The sequence below is a fragment of the Salvelinus namaycush genome, chromosome 32 (genome assembly GCF_016432855.1).
Source record: "Salvelinus namaycush isolate Seneca chromosome 32, SaNama_1.0, whole genome shotgun sequence".
Classification (NCBI taxonomy): Eukaryota; Metazoa; Chordata; class Actinopteri; order Salmoniformes; family Salmonidae; genus Salvelinus; species Salvelinus namaycush.
The window spans coordinates 8,870,484-8,892,503 of record NC_052338.1 but is presented as its reverse complement, the minus strand read 5'-3'; the positions used below and the strand labels follow the sequence as shown (position 1 = coordinate 8,892,503).

At 41.5% G+C, this 22,020-nt stretch overlaps 1 protein-coding gene across 1 annotated transcript in view; it reads right to left on the bottom strand.

Annotated features, from left to right (window-relative positions):
• Positions 1 to 22,020, bottom strand: part of LOC120026895 (H-2 class I histocompatibility antigen, Q9 alpha chain-like) — a 31,021-nt gene that overhangs the window by 5,089 nt on the left and 3,912 nt on the right. The window contains exons 2-3 of the mRNA XM_038971628.1: positions 21,634 to 21,894; positions 15,013 to 15,018 (exon numbers count right to left, since the gene is read on the bottom strand). Coding sequence (XP_038827556.1) covers positions 15,013 to 15,018; positions 21,634 to 21,894 — 267 coding nt within the window. The remainder of the gene's footprint in view (positions 1 to 15,012; positions 15,019 to 21,633; positions 21,895 to 22,020) is intronic.

The window sequence follows — 22,020 nt, the reverse complement described above, 5'->3', positions numbered from 1 at the left end:
GAGGAATAATTTTCGCAGTATCCTCAAAACTGTCTTTTTGACACAACTGCTGACAGCTACAGGGACATAAACACACAATAAGATTGCCAGGTCAGTTTAGTAGTGAGTTTGTTCTAGATGTGGCCAGCTAGCTAGCTAACTAACTAACATAGCTAGCTAACCTAGCTAACTAACCTAGCCAATTAAGTGTGTGTCTGTGTGTGTGAGAAAAATAGCAATATAAATTATGCTAGTTACTATCCATGATAATTTGGTCAAATAACCGTTTGTGTGAGTGTTTATGTGAGAAAGTGTGTGTGTGTGTATGAGAGCGATAAATAGTGCTAGAAATTATGGTAGATACTACCCCTGATCATTTCGTCAGATAACCGTGTGTGTGTGTGTGTGTGTGTGTCTGTGTGTACAGTAGGTGACATGTCCATGACAGCTATCTAATAACTGTAGTTATGTTAGGTGGTGGTTTGGCTCATCATTGTCTATGTAGAAGAAGACAGTAGGAGGAAGTGGAGAGGACTCAGGGACAGGTATCAGAGAGAGAGAAGAAGAGGTCTGGGTCAGCAGCTTCAGGCCAGCAGTCTTGGCTCTTCTGCCACATTCTTTCTTTTCTGGATCCATTTATTGTGCCTAGGGCAACGAGTGGCAATTTTACAGCCAGACCCTCTACGTCATCCACAAGTGGGACGCCACCGGTGCATCAAAACCATCTATGTCATCCACAAGTGTGACCAGCACCGCCACCGGTGCATCAAGACCCTCTACCTCAGAGGTGCACAATTTGCAGACCAGAAGGTTCTATCTGGACCTCGACACATTTCTCATAAATAATTGTTATAATTAAATACTGATGTACACGTACTGCGCTGGCTCAGCACAGTTGGGAAGGTCCCAGACAGCGCCCCATACTACTGTGTGTTGTCCAATCACGTGCGTTATTTAAATCACTTCACGAAACTCAGCCAATCAAAGCAAATGTTTACAATGCGTGTTAGGAGAGTGATGTCGTCAGAGAGAGAGACAGCGAGAGAAGCAGAAGCGGAAGCGAGAGGAGAAACTAATGGCGTGCGCAAAAGTCAGGACACCCGATACAGAAAATCGAGGTTTCAAAGAGGAGTGGACAGACAAATATGCCTTTTCCCTTCCCGCAGCGAGTGTCAAACCACTCTGCCTGATATGTTCAGAGACCGTGGCTCTAATAAAAAGTGCCAACGTGAAGCGCCACTACGAGACAAAGCACAGATCTTTTGAGCAAACATATCCACAGCAGTCTGAGGTGAGGACACGCAAAATAAACTAACTCAAAGCCCAGTATGATCGGTTCACCAGAGTCCTCTCCCATGCATTCACTGCCCAACAACGTGCAAACGAATGTTCACTAAAAATAGCTTGGATTTTGGGTCAACACCAAAGGCCATTTACTGACGGGGGAGTGGTGATGGAGTGGTGATGGAGTGCGTGAAAGCTGTTGCTGAAACTTGACGGTAAACAAAAAGACGAGCTGTGTGAAAAGATCAAGCCAATCCCAACGTCGCGTACAACAGCAGCAAGAAAGAGTGAAATACTAACAGAGGACGTATTAACACAGCTTGATGGAGCTATTCGGAGAGCACCATGCAGAGCATTATGCTGTTGATGAATCTACTGATGTGAGTGATAATGTCCAGCTTCTGGTGTATGTTAGATTTTCTTCTTCTAATTGAGAATCCATTCCTCATCACAGGTGTCAGGTGATTTTCAAAGGAGGTGACACAGACCTTCAAGTGGGCCCATGCTGGATCTCTACAGATGGAACTGATTGATCTGCAAGCAAATGTTGCACTAAGAGAGCGCTTTCAACTAACTGATCATGACACTTTCTGGCTGCAGGCCGTGTCTGAGACTGTGTTCCCTGGTCTAACCAAAGTAGCACTACACACCTTGACCATGTTTGGCTCCACATACAGCTGTGAATCTTCTTTCTCCACTCTGAACATCATTAACAATAAGTACTGTTCTAGACTCACCAATGAGCACCTACATATGTGCATGAGAATGGCACTGACTCCATTCCAGCCAAGGTTCAAATGACTGGCAGGACAAGAAACAGCCTATTTCTCTCACTAAAGAGAGATGGAGAAGTGAAGTGGGAGAGAGTAGGAAAGATAAATATTAAACCTGTGGTTTCTTATTTGTTCATTTTTTTGTGAAGATGCAGTCTTGTTTTGCTTGAAATGAGAACATTTGTGATTGGCCTACTTTTATTTATGATTAAGCTGCATATTTATTTTACCTCATGTTTAATGTGTCTGCATTGAAAATGCGCAATACATATTGTTGAAATGTTATTGAAATGTAGTACTTTTGTTTATTAGCTATACATTTACAAGAACTACATATGCCCCCAAATCATAGCGCACGTTAGACATTTTAATGGTTTGGACCTTGTGGGGGGAGAAAATGTTAGTCACTGGACCTCTTTGAACTCTAATTGTGCACCCCTGCTCTACGTCATCCACAAGTATGACCACTACCGGTGCAGTGAGACCCTCTACGACATCCACAAGTATGACCTCCACCGGTGCAGTGAGACCCTCTACGACCTCTACGTCATCCACAAGTATGACCACCACCGGTGCAGTGAGACCCTCTACGACCTCTACGTCATCCACAAGTATGACCACCACCGGTGCAGTGAGACCCTCTACGACATCCACAAGTATGACCACCACCGGTGCAGTGAGACCCTCTACGACCTCTACGTCATCCACAAGTATGACCACCACCGGTGCAGCCATGGAAGATGCTGAAATGGAGGAAGCACCTCTGGATCTGGGACCCGGTGATTATTAAGACCCTCACGGAAGTGACCACTGAGGACCTTGTTGAACAGGATGTGGCCGTGGAGACAAACGAGGAAACAGGGAGAAACGAAGAGGAACAACGTCACACCAGGCGTCATCGGAGGTACAATACCAGCCCCCAGGTCCACTCAACTCATTTCAGCAGAGGCTCTTCCAAGCCGTCGAGAGGGATGTACCCCAACCTGAAGCTCACAGAGAGGAGGGTGAAGAGACCCTTGTTGCCATGCCAACCCTGAAGAGGCTGCCTCAGCCAAGAAAGGCAGCAGTCAAGGTTCAAATTCATCAGCTGCTTTTCGAAGCCGAGTTCAATGGTCCGTTTTTCCCCCCACAACACAGGTAGTGTCATAAGTACTGAGATAGTGAAGTGAAGTAGGTCATTTTTACAGTATACTCATGTAGGCTAATTGGTATTTCAGATCGAAGTATTAATATGAGTCAAATGTATAGCTGTTGTTTCTGGGTTAGAAAATATCCTAAAACAACAGTTAGCTGTCTAAATATTTGCCTGTCATATCCATCTTTTGATCTGAAATACAAATTCCATGAGTAAACCGCAAGAATGACCAACTTTACCGCACTGTTCCAATATTTATGCCATTAACTACACTATACAAGCAGTATTTAGTTAACACACATCTCACCTTCTATGGTGTTATACTATGTAATGAGATGGAGATGGAGTCAATTTAGCCGAGCAGCTGACAGGAAGGACAGGAAGAGGAGAGGAGGTGTCTGGTGGTTGTTTAGACCTCCCTTACTGTACCTTTCCTTTCACGTGTCAATCTGTTTAAATTCAGTCAATTCATGAAGTCAATTGTTACAACATATTTAGGATAGCAATCATTATTAGTGTTACATAGATTTCTGAATTGACTGAATTGAAACTCACACACCGGAGAACTCACAGATGCTCTTGTTGGTCTCTTACAAGACTAAAGTTGAAAGTATTTCTTTCATTTAAAACCACCTGAAAACCATGGTGTTGAAACGTGCTGTGAAGTTATGTTCCATGGACTGGTCCATGACGTCCAGGGACTATTCGTTTGTTTAGCTGTGTTATGCCTACACGTTATTTTCTTTTTTTCAGAGACAGACTCTGTTCTTCTCCTCGAGGCACCTCACATGTCCAGTGCCCCGTCCTTTAATCTCCCTCTGCCTGAGGAGGCTGTTGAGATGAATGGTGGTGGATAACCATAGGGATGGAGCAGAGGCAGGTAGAGGGGAGAAGGCAGGCAGACTGGTGAGGGGGTGGGTTGACTGTCTATTACTATCTCTCTCCATGGGAGAATCTAAACTGTATTTCCTTGACTCCTCATGTAAGCTCTCCTCGCCTCCTTCTCAAAGCCCATTTGAGGAGAAGGTCAGAGAGAGGGAATGTCAGGTTCCTTCACGCTGACCTTCTCCTCCAATGGGTTTTGAGCGGGAGGTGAGGAGAGAGGACGTGAGGAAACAATGAAATGCAACTGAGTTTTTCCAAATGTCCTCAATTGAGATTTTCCAACTGTCCTTATTCTGCTTATTATGTCCTTATTAGTAGGCTTTTTGAGTACAACATTTATGGAATTCATAAAGTAAATAGTTACTCTATAGTATAGCAACCATTATTAGTTGTACATAGATTGCATGAAAATTGACTGAGTTGAAACTCACACAGCAGAGAATTCAGATGATCTTGTTGTTTTTCAAAAGGTGACATTTGACACACACACACACACACCTCTCCACTCATCTCTCCACCTCAGATCTCCGGTGCCCTGCCCTCTCTCTCTTTATGTCTGAAGACCCCTACTACGTCTAGGCTTTATGAGTTGTCCCTGTATCTGTCTGCAGTTGTGCCAAAAATACATGATCTTGTTGTTCTCTTACAGATTACAGGTGATTTGTGTGTTTAGCTACACATACATTTTTGTATTTTTAGACGCACATACATGCACACACACACACACACCTCTTTCAATACTTTTTTATTTTTTTTATTTTTTGTAAACATTTTGATGAGTTCTGACCAAAACCTGGAACACTGTTAATTATCAGGTATCCTATTGAAATATTGAGGGCTATAGTCTAGGGTATACACCAGAAGTGAATGGGTATCTGTAGGAGGAGTGTATATGGTGGAGGCAATTACTTCTGGAATGTATTGTTTAAAGTAACAGTGATCACACGTGGCAGGAACTGAAAAGGCTGGAGAGATATGTGAGAAAGGGGGTCGAGGTCAGGTCACGTTAAGAGAGAAGGAACAGTTTATTGCTCGAACCACTTAACTTCCTGCCTAGCCATAGAGATGTAATGTTTAAAGAGAAGGAGGAGACTCCACCCAAACTGGGGTACATATACTACCACTGATGGAAATATGTTTTTGTCTTATGCAGTTGTATGACCCAATGGGTGAATAAACTTGGTTTAAGCTTTACTAATCGTCCGTGAATTTTACTCGGTTCATTTAGAACCTAACACCTGTCATGTTCTTTCCCATTTTTTCAAAGGCAGTTTCATTTGTTTATTAGTATCTCATTTAGACCTAATCTTCTTATTTCCTCCCTACACCTTTGCAGATCTAAGCAGTGGTGGAAAAAGTACCCAATTGTCATACTTGAGTAAAAGTAAAGATACCATAATAGAAAAAGACTCAAGTAAAAGTGAAAGTCACCCAGTAAAATACTACTTGAGTAAAAGTCTAAAAGTATTTGGTTTTAAATATACTTAAGTATCAAAAGTAAATGTATAAATCATTTCAATAATTCCTTATATTAAGCGAACCAGACGGCACCGTTTTCTTGTTTTTTTTAAATTAACGCATGGCCAGGGGCACACTTCAACACTCAGACATCATTTACAAACAAAGCATGTGTGTTTAGTGAGTCCGCCAGATCAGAGGCAGTAGGGACGACCAGAGAAGTTCTCTTGAGAAGTGCGTGAATTCTACCATTTTCCAGTCCTGCTAAGCTTTCAAAATGTAATGAGTACTTTTGGGTGTGAGAGAAAATGTATGGAGTAAAAAGTACATGATTTTCTTTAGGAATGTAAAGAAGTAAATGTAGAAGCTGTCAAAAATATAGATAGTAAAGTAAAGTACAGATGCCCCAAAAAATACTAAAGTAGTACTTTAAAACATTTTTACGTAAGTATTTTACACCACTGGATCTCAGAAAATATTAAAGTAAAAACCCATTCTCTTCCTAATTAGTTTTTTCTCCACCTGCATGTTGTCAGACCAGTGAAGCTGGTGGAAAACTGTACTATTTGTATGGACCCTAGGTTAGCCTTTCCCATTGTTATCATACTAACTGTATGTCCTATAACCTTAATTAGAGCTCCTGCTCACCTGATGTAGCATGCCAGGTGTGTATAATACTGATGTTAATGGGACTCCACCTGCCTGCTATCGGGACTTCAACCATCCCTGGACCCACACAGACCTGTGCTTTCGGCGAGGCTGGTCCCGGTCCAACAGCGCAATCAAGACCACCTTCCTCAACATTGGTCTCATTGTTGAAAGAGCCTACTCTCTGCTATCTAGACTATGTATTATTGCAATTCCCTCCAAAACGATGCATTTGAGAGAAATTATATTATAGGCTGTCACAATAAATGCGTAGATGTCATCGAATAAATAATATGTATGCTACTTGGCAAATGTATTAATATAAAATTCGAATAAATATTTGTTTTATTATGTAATACATTATATGTTTTACTGGATATGTGTGCAACAAAAGTTCAACCTTCACATTTTGCTACTTTCTGTCAAGTCCACACATACAGTTTTATGCATTCGTTGGATAAATCCAACGTATGCACCACACAGAACGTACTGCAACTGCCCCTGTAACGCAATGCTCCATTGGAAATGAATGTACTTCTGGTGTACCAAAACACAATGACGCAGCCAGTGTGATCGAGGCGTAACTGTCCTGTTGCTTAACAATCACGTTTTGGAACAGTGAGTGCATTCTGACTTCACACACATAAAAAAAGATATTTGGAACTCACACGTGAAAAGGTTAGGCGCACTGTTTGATGAAATAATTAAGACAAACAAATGACTCAAGAGGGAGTCAGATGGCCACGCTGTGTTAAATAAATGACAGTGAGTGCTTTTGACTGGCGCACGCTGTCTCCTCTCCTCCCTGCTGCAGCAAACAGGCACCACAACACAGCAAGTGTTTATCACGCTGTCCGTGGTGCTGAAGCTGCAACATAATTACAGCCATTTAGTTTCTTACTTGTTTCTTTGTCTGAAAAGTTGTTACCGAAGACCCTCATTTGTTTAGGAAAAACATTCCCTATACCCTGAACCCCTTGCTCTCTTTACGTGAAACAGGTATGCATCGCATGGACGTGACCAATAGGACCTGACCTATAGCCAATCATAGGGCTGGGCGATATGGACTGAAAATCATATTGTGATTTTTTTCAAACTTATTGGCAATTCACAATATATATCAATATTTTTGATGTTGTCTCTTAATATGCGTTGTTGTACAATTAGAGGTCAAATACAGTGCATTTCAAACAGTCAGCAGTGATCTAATGAACTCAGGGCTTGTGAAGTTATACCTGGGCCTTTCACAAGCCTTTCACAACCATAAGACCCACTAATAATTTTATTATTTTATCAAAATAGTTTAACTTGCTTTTTTGTTGTTGCAATAATCACTGATCTGGCTTTCAAGTCTGTCTAATAAAATGCAATTTTTTGTTACAAATGTACCTAGAACCATGCATAATGCACATTCACTATTAATGACTAACTTCTTGTAGCAGGCATTAGGCTGTAGAACATAAACACAGGTCTCATCACATGTCTCTCAAGCCCATGTGTCAGTGATTAACCAGCTAATCTTTATATTTCAAGATTATCCAACTTGGATCTATGTGTTAGCTAACAAGGTAGAACAGTTGAATTGTTATGAACACACCCTTCTGTCCGTCTCCAACTGTTTGAACAGCATGTTAGCCTGTCCACTTTGTTCACATGTTGAAATCAAGTTGTCTACCTTATTTCTCAGAATGAGAACGGGTTGCCAATTCCTTGTATAATTGTGTTTGATGGTTATTGCACATTTATAAAACACAGACTAGACAGCTAGTATAACAGTCTCTGGCTAAAATGCTGCTAGCGGTACACCAACGCAGCACGCGACAAACTGAGCATTCATTTTCCAGAGTCAACGTTCATCGATACACTCGTTTTAGTAATGTCTGCTCTGTGTGCAATTTGAGTGTTGAGACATAAAAAGGGTATCGTTAGAGAAGTTGACTTCTCCTCTACTACAGTAATGTCTCAATGTGCTTTAGTGTCCATATGACCCATTCTGTTGGACCAAAACTCAAATGCAAATTGCGAGTTGAAACCGCTTGTCAGAGAGGAAGATGTGATCTCTCATCTCTGTTGGCGTGAGAGGCAGGGGGGGGGGCTTGGTGTGTGTGTAAACAGAGAGGAAGAGGCGAAGCGAGAGGTTTCACTCCCGATAAAATCTGTCTAAAATAAGCCCAATGAGTTTCTATGGGCTTATTTTGGACCTAAGCTCGTCACCTGCCTTCCCGCCTTTGGGACAACGACTCCCATTGCTAGGGCGGAAAGATGTGCATCTCTTCAGTATATACAGATCTCTGGTGTAAATGGGGAGGTGCACACAGCACAGAATGAGTGAAAGAGACCAAAAATACAACAAGAACAAGCGGACAAACGCTCATAAAAACGAAAAAGAACAAAACCTTGGTTCTTGCGATACAGGCATTTGGAATACCGCGCAAAAACATACATTCAAATTAATTAGATATATCACCCAGCCCTAGCCTATCATAATCCCATCAACAAATTGGTTATAACAAACTCCAAACACAGCAAAATGGATGTGGAGGACGTGAAAAAGAAACTTGAAACAGGGGAATGTTTACTGTTTGCTCTGATGGGAAAGGGGAAGACAGACGTGTGGAAGACTTGTGGAAACTACTGCAGATGATGAAAAAGGAGGGTAGAGGAGCAAGTACTGTCTGAGTATTATGTGTGACAAACAGGTGCTGTTAGATTACAATATTATTTTTCCTGACCATTTGGAACAACACTAAATAAATTATAAGTGTACCAGAGGGTCTGTTCTAACGAGATAAATAAATATATAAAGCCTTTATTACCACAAACACAAAAAACAGTTGCATGCAATCGAGAATTACGGTTTATTTCTTGTTTAGGCTAATTATTCAAAGCTCCCTTTGTTATTTTGTTTTAAAACAAAAATGCTTGATTGCATTCAAAGCACGAATGACTCGTCTGTGTGATGACATGAACCAATGATTGATTGATACAGTAGCCTATATGTTGAAATAAGCAAGTTACGGTATTAATAATAAACAGGATGTGCTCTTAGCCCTACAGCTCGATGGTGATTATACAAGGATACTACTATACTAAGCCTACTAATGATAATGACATTCTTATTATAATGATGATCATAATAATAACAATAAGGAGGAAATCAAGAAAAGGAGGGTATAGGAACAAGAGCTGCCTGCATATTGTGTGACAAACAGGTGCTGTTAAATTACAATGTAATTGTTCTGCCCGTTTGGAACAGTTTTGATGGATCCTATTAAAATGTAACATGTTTCAAGTTAAACTGTAGTTAGTTTGTATCCTGTTTAGTGAATGATTACTGGGAGTATTAATGGAGTTTAGACCATGAAACTGTGTGAATACTAATTTAGAAAGGTTGACCTAATCAGATAAGAGGAAATTGCCTTGGATCAGAGAGCAGGGTCAGGCCCAGGACAATGAAGATGGACGGGGTGTGATTCTGACATCTAGCGAAACAAAGACAGGACCATGGACATTCCACAGGGGAGATAAGGGAAACTCATTGTCTAGCTGGGGATGTGACACCTACAAGGGAAGAGTATAATAAAATGTATAGCTGGAGAGGTGACACCTACAAGGGAAGAGTATAAAATGTGTTGTGAATTTTCTAAAAGTATGCATTCAACTGACTGTATCCTTGGTATTAAACACTTGAAACTTCTCTTGATCTTTTGGTCTCAATTCCTTATTGCAAAGAGGTTGCAATAGCATGCTTCTTTTTAACAGTTGGCGTCGGACGAACAGGATTCATCCTTGAGAGACAGACTTGGTGGGAAGGAGAATCGGTAGTGGAGGTGGCTTGCCTAAAATAAAAAAGGTAAGCTAGTTTCTTAGCAATACCTCCTGTGCCCTATAAGGATCATCTACCCTTTCTGTTTGATCCCTCAGTTATGTTTTTTGAAGTTGCTGAATAAAAAAGTATCTGTAGGAGAGTGAAGTTTACATTTGTTTATGTGAAACCATTGTTGGTGGGAGGGGCACCCTGAAAGAGAGTCTGGTCAACATAAGGGTGCAGACTATTGGTAGTAGTTTTGAATTTGGGGGAAGGACTGTGACTAGGACATATCCGGACTGTCTAGCAGTCCGTTGTTGTACCATCGTATGGTCTGGGGCGGGGGCCGAGGTGCTCCGGTGAGGGCATTACGGTCGGGTTGTACCATCGTAGAGAATATATGTACGGTTGTGCCGTGTTCGCCGCAAAGACAGAGTTCAGGGGAAGGGGGATTCAGGAGTGGAGACGTGTACTTAATATAGGTGAAAACAATGACTTTGTGTGCTGGTTTTCATGGGTTAGAGATGTATTTAATGCAAGCATCCACAGGTGAATATATACAGTATATATATATATTTTGGAATTTGTGGAAATAAGTAGATAAATAACTGGAACATTTGTGAGAAGAAAATAGTAACAATAGTTAAAAGTGTGGGTGCAGAGATTTAAACACCCTGGATACCGTCGGGAGAGGTCTAAACCCTAAATTAGTAGATGTACTCAGCTGCAAAAGACTGCGTACGTGAGTACATTGATAGAATGTATACATCTGCTTTGATGGCAGGTTTGAAACCTGTTATCAAAACAGCAGTTGCAGAGGGTAGTGGATGAAATAGAGCAGGATGCTTTGAGAGTGGAATGTAACTCCGCTCACTGTGCAGTCGTGCGAGGGGTTAATACAGCCACAGTGAAAGTCACTAACGGTGGTTTAATGGCCAAGGTAGGACAAAGAAACATGGAGGCAAAAGTAGCGAAAAAACATCAAAGCGTAAGGCGACAGATCCCTGTTTTAGATGTGGGGCCGTTGGTCATTGGAAGAATGAGTGTAGAGTGATAATGGAGCCTACTGCACCCGGTGCATTCGGGGGGGATGCAGCAATGCAAGTGTTTGCATCTTTGACAAAAGAACAGCAGCTTAAAGGCAGCGGGGCAGGAAACTTTCAAATAGCGGTGTATGGCCTTGGTTCGATCAATAGTGGTACATAGAGATGACAGTTTCTATGTGAAGGGAGACATAGGAGACCACATATCACGCAACTTTCTAATAGATGCCTTGAATCAAATATCACTGATTCCTTACGATGAGATATATGCTAAATTTGCGACAGGAAAAATAATGACATTTAGCAGGGTAATAGGGGCATCATCTAAGGCGATACTGCTATTACACGTCTTTGAACATAGGTCCAGTAACAATACCCAGATCATTTTACATGGATAGAAGTGGAGCCGATTTTGGGGGTTGGATAATCCTTTCGAGAATCAAAGACAATGGAGTCTAAAAGGTAACAAGTTAGAACCGGAACGGAAAAATACTCCTTGCAAACTCAGAAAACCTTGGGGGTTTTTAATCTCGTGACACATTTTATTTAGTTTTATTCTGAAATAGATTTACAGAAAAATGTTGTAGTGCTGTGGTTATGGAAAATCATGGATTATGGATCTCCTGGAGAGACCAGTCATTACGGGAGTGAATTGTTGGACTCGGTGGCGAGATAAATGTGGCTGTGTATAAGGGTAGTACATGCTAAATTAAGGGCATATACACAATGGGGTGGATTAAAACAAACCATTAATGATTGGAGGGAGGACAGTGGATTTATCATTATCGAGTTTGGTTTGTAATTAAAACGTACAAGTTGCTGATTAAGATGTAGCATAGCGAATGCTAACGAAATGTACACATTTTCTTTCTCTTTGGAAGGTTTTCCGAGGCTATGGTCTTGGGAGAGCAGTTAGTGAAATTCTGCAGTGTTGTAAGTATAAAGGTATGCAGATTATGCTGTAAAATGAGCTCCCAGATAAGTAAGGCCTGGCCATGTGTGTTTTCTCCATACGGTTTATCACACACACACCAGCACGCAAACACAACGTACCGGTTATGAATATGGATTAGTGGTGTTAATACCATGGGATTTATTGTGTGAGGTCTTTTCAATGTGGTTTTAAACTGGGTACGCAGAATGATTGAAATGTTTTAAATGGTTTCTGAAGGAAAGGGGGAAAAAAGGGAAAGGAAATACTTAATGGTGGTGAATGACCTTTGACCTGACTTTCTGGTTAGGCCTGATCAATCTTTATAGAAATAATGGACAATAGGATTTTTTATGCATAGTCTATTTTACCATTACCTTATTGGATACAATTATTTCCTTATGAAGTCATCAAGAGTTGTAATTCTAATTGGATGTTAATACTCTAAGTTGTTTATCTTTGATTTAACAGGCAGTGTTATTATGTTGGTTAGTGTTTCTGTCACCAGATTGGGGATGTTGTATTGTTGGGATTTCTCCCGAGAGTTTAGCGATATAACGCTGACCCGGTATCTGCTGTGATGTAGACACTATGTTAAGGGAGTATAGGACCATTTAGAAAATGGTCTCAACAGTGTGTGGTTATGCTCTTTGGCATTAACATTATAGGGAATTGGGAGAGCGGAATGGAATGTGACTGGGGGTGGCTCATAAATGAAGGAAGTGGGTAATAGAGTCTCTGGGATAGATCGTAGGAGAGGACCGCTAGCTGCACAATACAGAATAGAGACTAGTATGAAGTAAATTGATTGTCACACAGACCCAGATCATGGTGATAGTAGCACAGATAGTGTTGTAATTTCAGACACTATTGTCAACATTCAATGAGGGGTTTGTCAAAGAACGTTATAACACTTGAAAGGAAAGCCACAGATTCATCTATACAGGAAGCCACATCACCGGAAGGGAAGTTCTCTGTAATAATAGCATCACATCTGAAGAGTGTGATTAAAAAACGTTTATTAGGTTGGATACTCTTCCAACGCCACCACAGGACGTATGCCACATGAAGTGGTAACTAACTGGGAGACCAATGGGAGTACCGGGTGCTGTTATTCACATCACAAATGAGTGATCTGGCCATAATGGGAGAGTCTATGTTGTCCTATTGTCAGGAAATTACCCATGCGTTGGCAGTGTGTATTTTCCCAGGTGAAAGAGGCCCACCGTAGACTCCCCCAGGATTGGAAAGCACACTCACTACAGCCGGGAGACGAGGTGTACTTGAAGGTCCATCAACCGGGTACCTTTCAGCCCAGGTGGACCGGACCCCACTGTCCTACCAGTGACTGACACAGCAGTAAAGGGGTCGGGAAGGAAGACCTGGATCCACGTGTCCCAGGTGAAAACTGAACCAACACCTTGGGAGACTTGGGAGAGGCTGAGCAAGAGGGAGAGGCTAGAGCAGGTTTTGATAGAGGAGGTGATGATGGAAAAGAAGGAGTATAGATCACACTGTATAGGGGCAATAATGTGGGGCCTAGGGACATTTTTAGTTGGGGTAGTGTTTGTAATCACTACCACTCCAAGGGGAGAAAATCAAATAACACTTTATATAGAGTGGATAGGTCGATACGGAGATACTCGGGTCCATTGGGAGATGGTAACATCCAAAGTTGCTGAAGCCGTGAGCCTAACTAATCATAAGGGCATGGTGATATAGGTGGCTCCATTAGGAAATAGATCTAGTGTCATAGACGTAGGATGTTCCATATGGGGATGGTTCTCTTACAAACAGGAATATGGAAAGAACGCAATGGAACAGATAGTTTGAGGAATGAAACCAGATTCTCGTCCCTCCCTCATTTTGGCATCGTGTGCGATAGACTGCAGTTAAAAGAAAAGCAGATACTAACCTTTAAGTTAGTGTGGGCGGAGGACAAAACTTCAGAGAGTTCTATGACACTGGACGTCAAGCCAGGTGAAGCTACAGATACGAAAGAGTCTATTATATAAGAGTATAAGAGTATAAGAGTGAATTATATCAGAGCAAGAGGTTTTACATACCTGTCACTCCGTATTACCCAACACCAACAGGAATGAAATGGGCTGGGAAGATGTTATAGTGAGAGACCGAGGACATGGGGAGAAATAGCTTGTTAGGGCAATCAGACAGTGAACGATATTATGCGAAGAGAGTATAATGACCAGAAAGTCCTTGTCGTTAAACGGCATGAGGAAAGGGATATGAGCAGATGAAGGCTTATTTACAGGCTCGGTTAGCCCCTACTTTAGTTCATGAGACAAATATACACCAATGTCTGTGGCAGAGTGGGGGAAGTGCAGGACATGTCTATGGAGTGTTGGTGTTGGATGTGGGGGTAACCCATGAAAGCCCTCTCCAGGGTATCCCGAAAACCAAGGCCATAGTCTTTACAGGGACAGGAAATAAAGGAATAAATGGGACAGAGGCGGAGGGATGCCTTGCCTATAAACTAAGAAAATGGGTGATAGACTCATTAGAGAATGATACCACTCACTGTGTAGAGTTATACAGGGAATAATGTGCAGTGTGGGAGAGACAGTGGTCTGTGCCGAGTGGAAGGACTCTGGGAGGGTGAATATAACCGTCGCTGAAATAGTTGTATCATTTCAGACTTTAATAGCCACATATGGAGAAGGTTTTACTGATGAAAGGACAACAATTGAGAGGGTTGCCACAGACCCATGTATACAGGAAGCTGTATTCCCAGAGAAAAAGCTTGCAGTAGTGGTGGCAGCCCATCTGTTGCAGGGGACGATCAGGAAGCATGTGACCCAGAGATATGGAGAACTGGACACTCTCAACCCCACTGCTCTCTCCTCCATATCAAAGGGCAGATAATGACATACCTGCCAGAGAACTGGGACCAACACACGTTAACAGGAATTTGTAGAGGGATTGTGGGAAAACAACTTTCAGGCCCTAAAACCTATGTCACACACAGGGTTTTCACAGGGGGTGGGGGATGGGGATGCCGTGGGATGAAAGATGTGATCCAGATCTGAGTCATGGTAATTATTACCCACCAGTCCCTACTGTAGCACAACATAAGGAGGCAATAGATAAGCTGGTCAGGAAAACGTTAGGAGAGGACTGGGAAAGAGGCAGAGAATCTCACAAACTCAATCGTAGATCTAACGGTAAAGCCGGTGATGAAAGTTACTGACAGTGACAGAGTTAAAACGGTAGCAATATTTACTGCTGTAATATTGTGAGTAATAACAAAATTTACTTTTAAGGTTGTGGGAACAGCATGGTATTGGACTATTGATCAAATAAGGTGGATTTTGGAGTATGCAGCATGGGCCGTGTTGGCAGTGGGGGTAGCTCTGATGGCATTGTTTAGATTCCATATAGTACAAGCTTTGTTGTTGAAATGCAACTATAGTGTGGATCTGTCACAAGAGGTGAAATTGATTCAGGCTACAGCTCAGGTAGGGTAGCTTTAGGGTAGCTATAGGAGGTGAACGAGGTGAGGAGGACTTGGCTGAAAAACATCTCTTGTGATCCTGTAGTCGTTGATGGAAGACTGAGGAAAAGCATAATACACTCAGCTGACTATCCTTGGTAATAAATACTTGAAACTTCAAGCTTTTGGTCTCAATTCCTGATTGCAAAGAGGTTGCAATAGCATTTCTCTTTTTAACATTCAATTAAAAGTAATACCAGAGTCTGTTCTAATAAAAACATTTTTAAAGCCTTTTTTAAAGCATTGCAAATATAAAAAATCTTTATCTGACATTTTGCAGTTGCATGAGGCTTGGTGCTCATGGAATCAGTAGGCTATTAAACAAACACTCAAACAGGCAAAGGAATTAGGATCTGTCTCATTTCTGTAAATATATATGGGTAATTTATAAAGCAACATATAGGGAAAGGCACCAATTCAACGGAGCACTGAAAATTATGTTTTAGAACCGCGCAAAGCAACCGCTTCCCAATGTGGGAGAAAGCGCATTTGTTATAAAATAATACTACATTTATTAGTGTTGCACCATTATTCTTAACCTCTAACGCCTACCAAACCCGGATCCGGGATCCCCCCCAACACAAAAGCTGACTAGCATAGCCTAGCCTAAAGTTACAGGGATATCATAAAAAAAATGTTCATGAAATCACAAGTCCAAGACACCAAATGAAAGATACAGATCTTGTGATTCAAGCCATCATCTCTGATTTGTAAAATGTTTTACTGGGAAGACACAATATGTAAATCTATTAGCTAACCACTGTTAGCAAAAGACAACAATTTTCTTACTCCACCATTTTCTTACTGCATCAGTAGCTATCACCAATTCGGCCAAATAAAGATATTGATAGCCACTAACCAAGAAAAAACCTCATCAGATGACAGTCTGATAACATATTTATGGTATAGGATAGGTTTTGTTAGAAAAATGTGCATATTTCAGGTATAAATCATAGTTTACAATTGCACCCACCATCACAACTCGACTAGAAAAAATACAGAGAGCAACGTGTATTACCTAATTACTAATCATAAAACATTTCTTAAAAATACACAGCGTACACTAATTGAAAGACACAGATCCTGTGAATCCAGACAATATTTCAGATTTTCTAAGTGTCTTACAGCGAAAACACAATAAATCGTTATATTAGCATAGCACATGTGCAAACATTACCCCAGCATTGATTCACGGCAAAAAGAGCGATAGCATTATCACCACCAAAATGTATTAATTTTTTCACTAACCTTCTCAGAATCCTTCAGATGACACTCCTGTAACATCATATTACAACATACATATAGAGTTTGTTCGAAAATGTGCATATTTAGCCACCAAAATCATGGTTAGACAATGAGAAAAGTAGCCCAGCTGGTCAGAAAATGTCGGGCGCCATATTAGACAGTGATCTAGTCTTATACATAAATACTCATAAACTTGACTAAAAAAATACAGGGTGGACAGCGATTGATAGACAATTTAATTCTTAATACAATCGCTGAATTACATTTTTTAAATTATCCTTACTTTTCAATACAGGTTGCGCCAAGCGAAGCTATACCAAACAAAATGGCGGCATAAGCGTTTAACATTTTTCGACAGAAACACGATTTATCATCATAAATTGTTCTTACTGTAACGGCTGTCAATGTCGTTCTCCTCCTCAGACGAGGAGGAGCATGGATCGGACCAAGATGCGGAGTAGGAGGTATTCATGATTTTAATGGCAAACCAACAAACACTACAAAATGAACAAAAACAACAAACGTGACTAACCTGTAACAGTCCTGTGTGGCCCAAACGCTAACACAGGAAACAAACACCCACAAAATAGCTAAAGCCTATGGCAGCCTTAAATATGGCTCCCAATTAGAGACAACAGAAATCAGCTGTCTCTAATTGAGAACCCATTCCGGCCACCATAGACTTTCCTAGAAAACTACACACCCATAGACACAGCTAGATACATACACTCAACACAAAACCATAAACTACAACCAACACCCCCTCTACCATATAATACCCCAAAATACACACATACCCCATGTCACACCCTGACCTAACTAAAATAATAAATAAAACAAATAATACTAAGGCCAGGGCGTGACACTTACTATGAGCTGTTCTTCCATCAGAATCTTGGGCAATGAATCCTTTCTCCGGTCTAATCGTCTTTTGGTCGAAAGATCTCCTCTTGTCCGGTCGAAATGGTCACTAACGTTCACCATGCACTCGAAAAGTGCCCAGCGCTTCAAAGTGTATTACACAGAAATGCCATAAAATCGCCCTAAACGGATATAAATTGCTATAAAACGGTTCAAATTAACTACCTTATGATGTTTTTAACACCTATAACGAGTAAAAACATGACCGGAGAAATATTACTGGCTAAACAACCGCTTGGAAGGAGGCAAGTCCGACGTCCTTCGTGCGTCAGGCGCAGGCAGCAAAAGAAAGCTACTTCCGGTATTTGGTGTTTTATACAGGCCCTGATTGCGCAATCGACTCCATTCAAAGCGTCACCACGTACTGACATCCAGAGGAAGACGTAGGCAGTGTCTGTTTCTCCATAGCATTTACAGGGACATTACAACCGACCTGGGAACAGGGGCCAAGATGTCTGAAATCTCACTCCCTGTCATGAAAAGTGCTGTAGAAGGAGTTCTGTTTCACTCAGAGACAAAATTCCAACGGCTATAGAAACTAGAGAGTGTTTTCTATCCAATAATAATAATAATATGCATATTGTACGAGCAAGAATTGAGTAGGAAGCCGTTTAATCTGGAGCCCGATTTATGCTAAGTCGAAACAGCACCCCCTATATTCGCAAGAAGTTAAATAACAGAAACATATACAATTTCAGTAGCACGTGTTTTTGATGGACTGTGCCATCCCCCAATGGATTACATGCTGACCAAACCGGATGCCCGCGTGTACGCTGATTTTGTTCACCCACACCATAAGCGATCAGGACACGCAGGTGGAAATATCAAAACAAACTATGAAGCAATTAAATTAATTTGTGGACAGGTCAAAAAGCATTAAACATTTATGGCAATTTAGCTAGCTAGCTAGCTTGCTGTTGCTAGCTAATTTGTCCTGGGATATAAACATTGGGTTGTTATTTTACCTGAAATGCACAAGGTCCTCTACTCCGACAATTAATCCACAGATAAAAACGGTAAACCGAATTCGTTTCTCTTCATCTCTCTTCCTTCCTACAGGCTTCTTTTTCTTTTTTGGACTTTATATGGCGGTTAGCAACCAACTTTACGGTGCATTACTACAACCGACTGGAGTGTAGATGTCAGTTCATCTTTCAATCACCCACTGGATATATGCTCCTAAACACCAATGAGGAGATTTTAGAGGCAGGACTTGCAGCTCGTTGAGCGTCACAAATAGAACCAACTTCTATTTTAGCACCTGGCCACGCAGACCTTCGCTGTCGCGCGCAAGCAGTGTGAGTGCAATGATTCAATAACATGTATGTGTACATTTATTTTGCAACACTCGCGCAGGCGACGTGAGCGGTGTGGTCAGATTGTTAGTCTACTGAGACAGGATCTAATCAGACAGAAGGCTTGTGCACCATGAAAAAACAAAAACATTTTGCAACTGCTCGACTAAAGAAATCTTGGTTGACCAAACAATCGACCAGTTGACTAAATGGGGTCAGCCCTAGTAGAGAGTTCCCCTGAGAGACCTGATCAGCTCCAGCAGCAGAGTCCACAGGGAGTCACAGAGGAGCTTTGGTCCATTAGAGCAGAGAAGACCAAACATATCATCATCATCACTAACATCATCATCATCATCATGTACTACTGCTCTGCTTCTCTCTACTGTCCCATCAGATAAGAGAGACACTCAGAGAGACTGAGGAGACTACAGCTCTACTGTGGGGGACAGAGGGGGAGCACACAGCACCGGCTGTGTGGATAACACACGTACACAAGCACACACACGTGCATTTCACACACACACACACACACACACACACACACACACACACACACACACACACACACACACACACACACACACACACACACACACACACACACACACACACACACACACACACACACACACACACACACACACACACAGCATGAAAGCCCCAGGGAGCAGACTAGAGGGACTGACTGAGGTATTGACTGACAAATTAAACTTACACATGTATTCCAAGCACAATTCACAGAGAGATCTGACATTCACCAACCTGCCATTCGGGTAATTGGAAAGAGACCGTACCAACGCCATAAGTGCATAAAGATGCTTATAGTTTGATTCCATTTACAGTAGTGGTTTGGTCATCATCATCTGTCCTTCACACACGTAAAACAGTACATAGTCGTTTTAAAATGAATGCTGTGCTGGTGTCCAGGAGCAACAAGTGGGACCATACATACAGTAAACATAAGCAGAGAAACAAAGGAGGCCATGTTAGATGCTTTCTAATACTGAAGTCAGCTAATGATGCTGTGTGGTAAGTGTGAAGGAAACAGAAGGGGAGGGGCAGATCTGTACATCCCTGATATTCTAGAGCAGCGTTTCTTAAAGTATGGGTCGCGACGTAAATTTATAACTATTTCATTAATTACTGAATTGATTTGGCCAAGTGCAACTGTGCTCTCGGTTTAGTGTGCTCTCTGGTTAGCAGCGGTCTCTACTCAGTTTGGCAGCTGCGCAAGTGGGAGAGTTAAATGGGAGATGCCCGTGTGCGTCGCGGTTTACCGGATCTTTTTTCTGCAGTTTTCTTGAAGATCACTCCGCGACCCTCACGCTACAGCGCTGTCGTTCAAGCCACTGACTTGTCATTCCCACTCGCCATCACTCACCGACTCATGCTAGCCACAAGTTCTGACTGAGCTCAATCGTCATGAAACGCAAATACAGTACTTTTTGTCCTTTCATACAAACTTTGAGAAATACCGAGGAGCGCCCACAATGTGTTTTGTGCGTGGAAGTTCTTAGTAATGAGTCTCTCGAAACGAACAAATTAATAAAACGACACGTCCTGACCAAACATCCAGGCACAACATGACGGTAAACCCAGGGAGTTCTATCAGAACTGGACAGAATGCTTCAGGAAACAGTGCTTCAACAGTGGAAAGGTAAGTCAGCTAGCAAGGCATTGTTGTCATTTTATAACAGGTGATGATAAGCACAAATAAGGGAGTACTAACTAACTCTCATAGTAGTAGATGTGAGTTTCTCTTTCAAACAATCCCATGGCCTTGTACACAGCTAATGGCTAACATTTGCCAAAGCAAGCTAGCTACTGATAGTGCAACCCCAGTAACAGTACAGATGAAGATGAAAAGATCTGGCCTACTGTACATCTTACTGTAGAAATGATTGTTGAAAACTAGTCTAGGTGGGAACTGTTGCTGTTAAAATACAAGTACTAATTTGTATTCTGAACTGGATTCAACTGATTGAAGCGAGATGCTTTTTGAGGCAAACACACTCACACAGTCCTGAGTTGCTCATCTACAGCAGGAAGCGGTCTCCTGCCTGACTGAGAAAGCAATAGATGTTTTGATCCAGTTTGGCACCACATACCTATGCGAGTCAGGGTTCTCAACTCTGACATACTTACAAAACAAGTACAGAAACAGTCCATGCTGAGTATGACCTCAGTGTTGTACAGTCAAAAAACTGAGCCCAGAATAGACATGTTTGTTGAAAACTTCAACCAGCCACACACCTCTCATTAGGATTGTGTTTGTGTGTGTTTTCTGGTCGACATATGTGTGATGTGATCAATCAGTTTATTCCAGTTCAGAATAAAAAAATGTATTTTAACAGCAACAGTTCCAACCTAGACAGGTATGTACGAGTGTTTTTAATGGGGAAAAATAATCAAGAAAATATATTTATGGGTATTTCATTGTTATTTGTTTTTGTCTATATCGCATTTTTTTAAAGCATGAGGGCAATGAAATGTACCTATATTTATGTATAGTTGCAAATCTCCTAAGCTTTTGTCCCAGGAAAAGACAGCATTTCTCATTTGGGTCCCAGGCTGAAAAAGTTTAAGAACCCCTGATCTAGAGCTGTAACTTTAGGGATAAATTCTCTAATCCTGATAATTCTTGTCTCCTAAAATAAGGAATTTTTACAGTTTATACAAACACAACTGATTATATGAGGTAAAGATGAAGGACTTACCTCCACTTTGGTTAAACCGCTGCTTTAGAGTATTGATGCCGACTTTGAAACTCTGCTGGGAACCCAATACATTCCCTGTCTCCCTCTCCCAGTACTGTGTGTCTGTCCGCTTGTTCATCCAGTCCTGTTTGGGCACCATTCTCTGGCTGTTGCTGTCATAGTGAACCATTTGAACACCATCCACCATCCCCACAACCACAAATTCTGGGAAGTTGGAAACTTCAGAAGATGCGGTGTAGAAATACTTCAGGGAGTGAGTCACTAAAAGAAAAAAAGTAAACGTTAATATTGAAATCTGAACAGATAATCGTTTTTCCAACTCATAAAGGCTGAACAGAGGTTTACATTTTCTCTAAATTCACATTTTAGTTTTCCCACACTACTGTT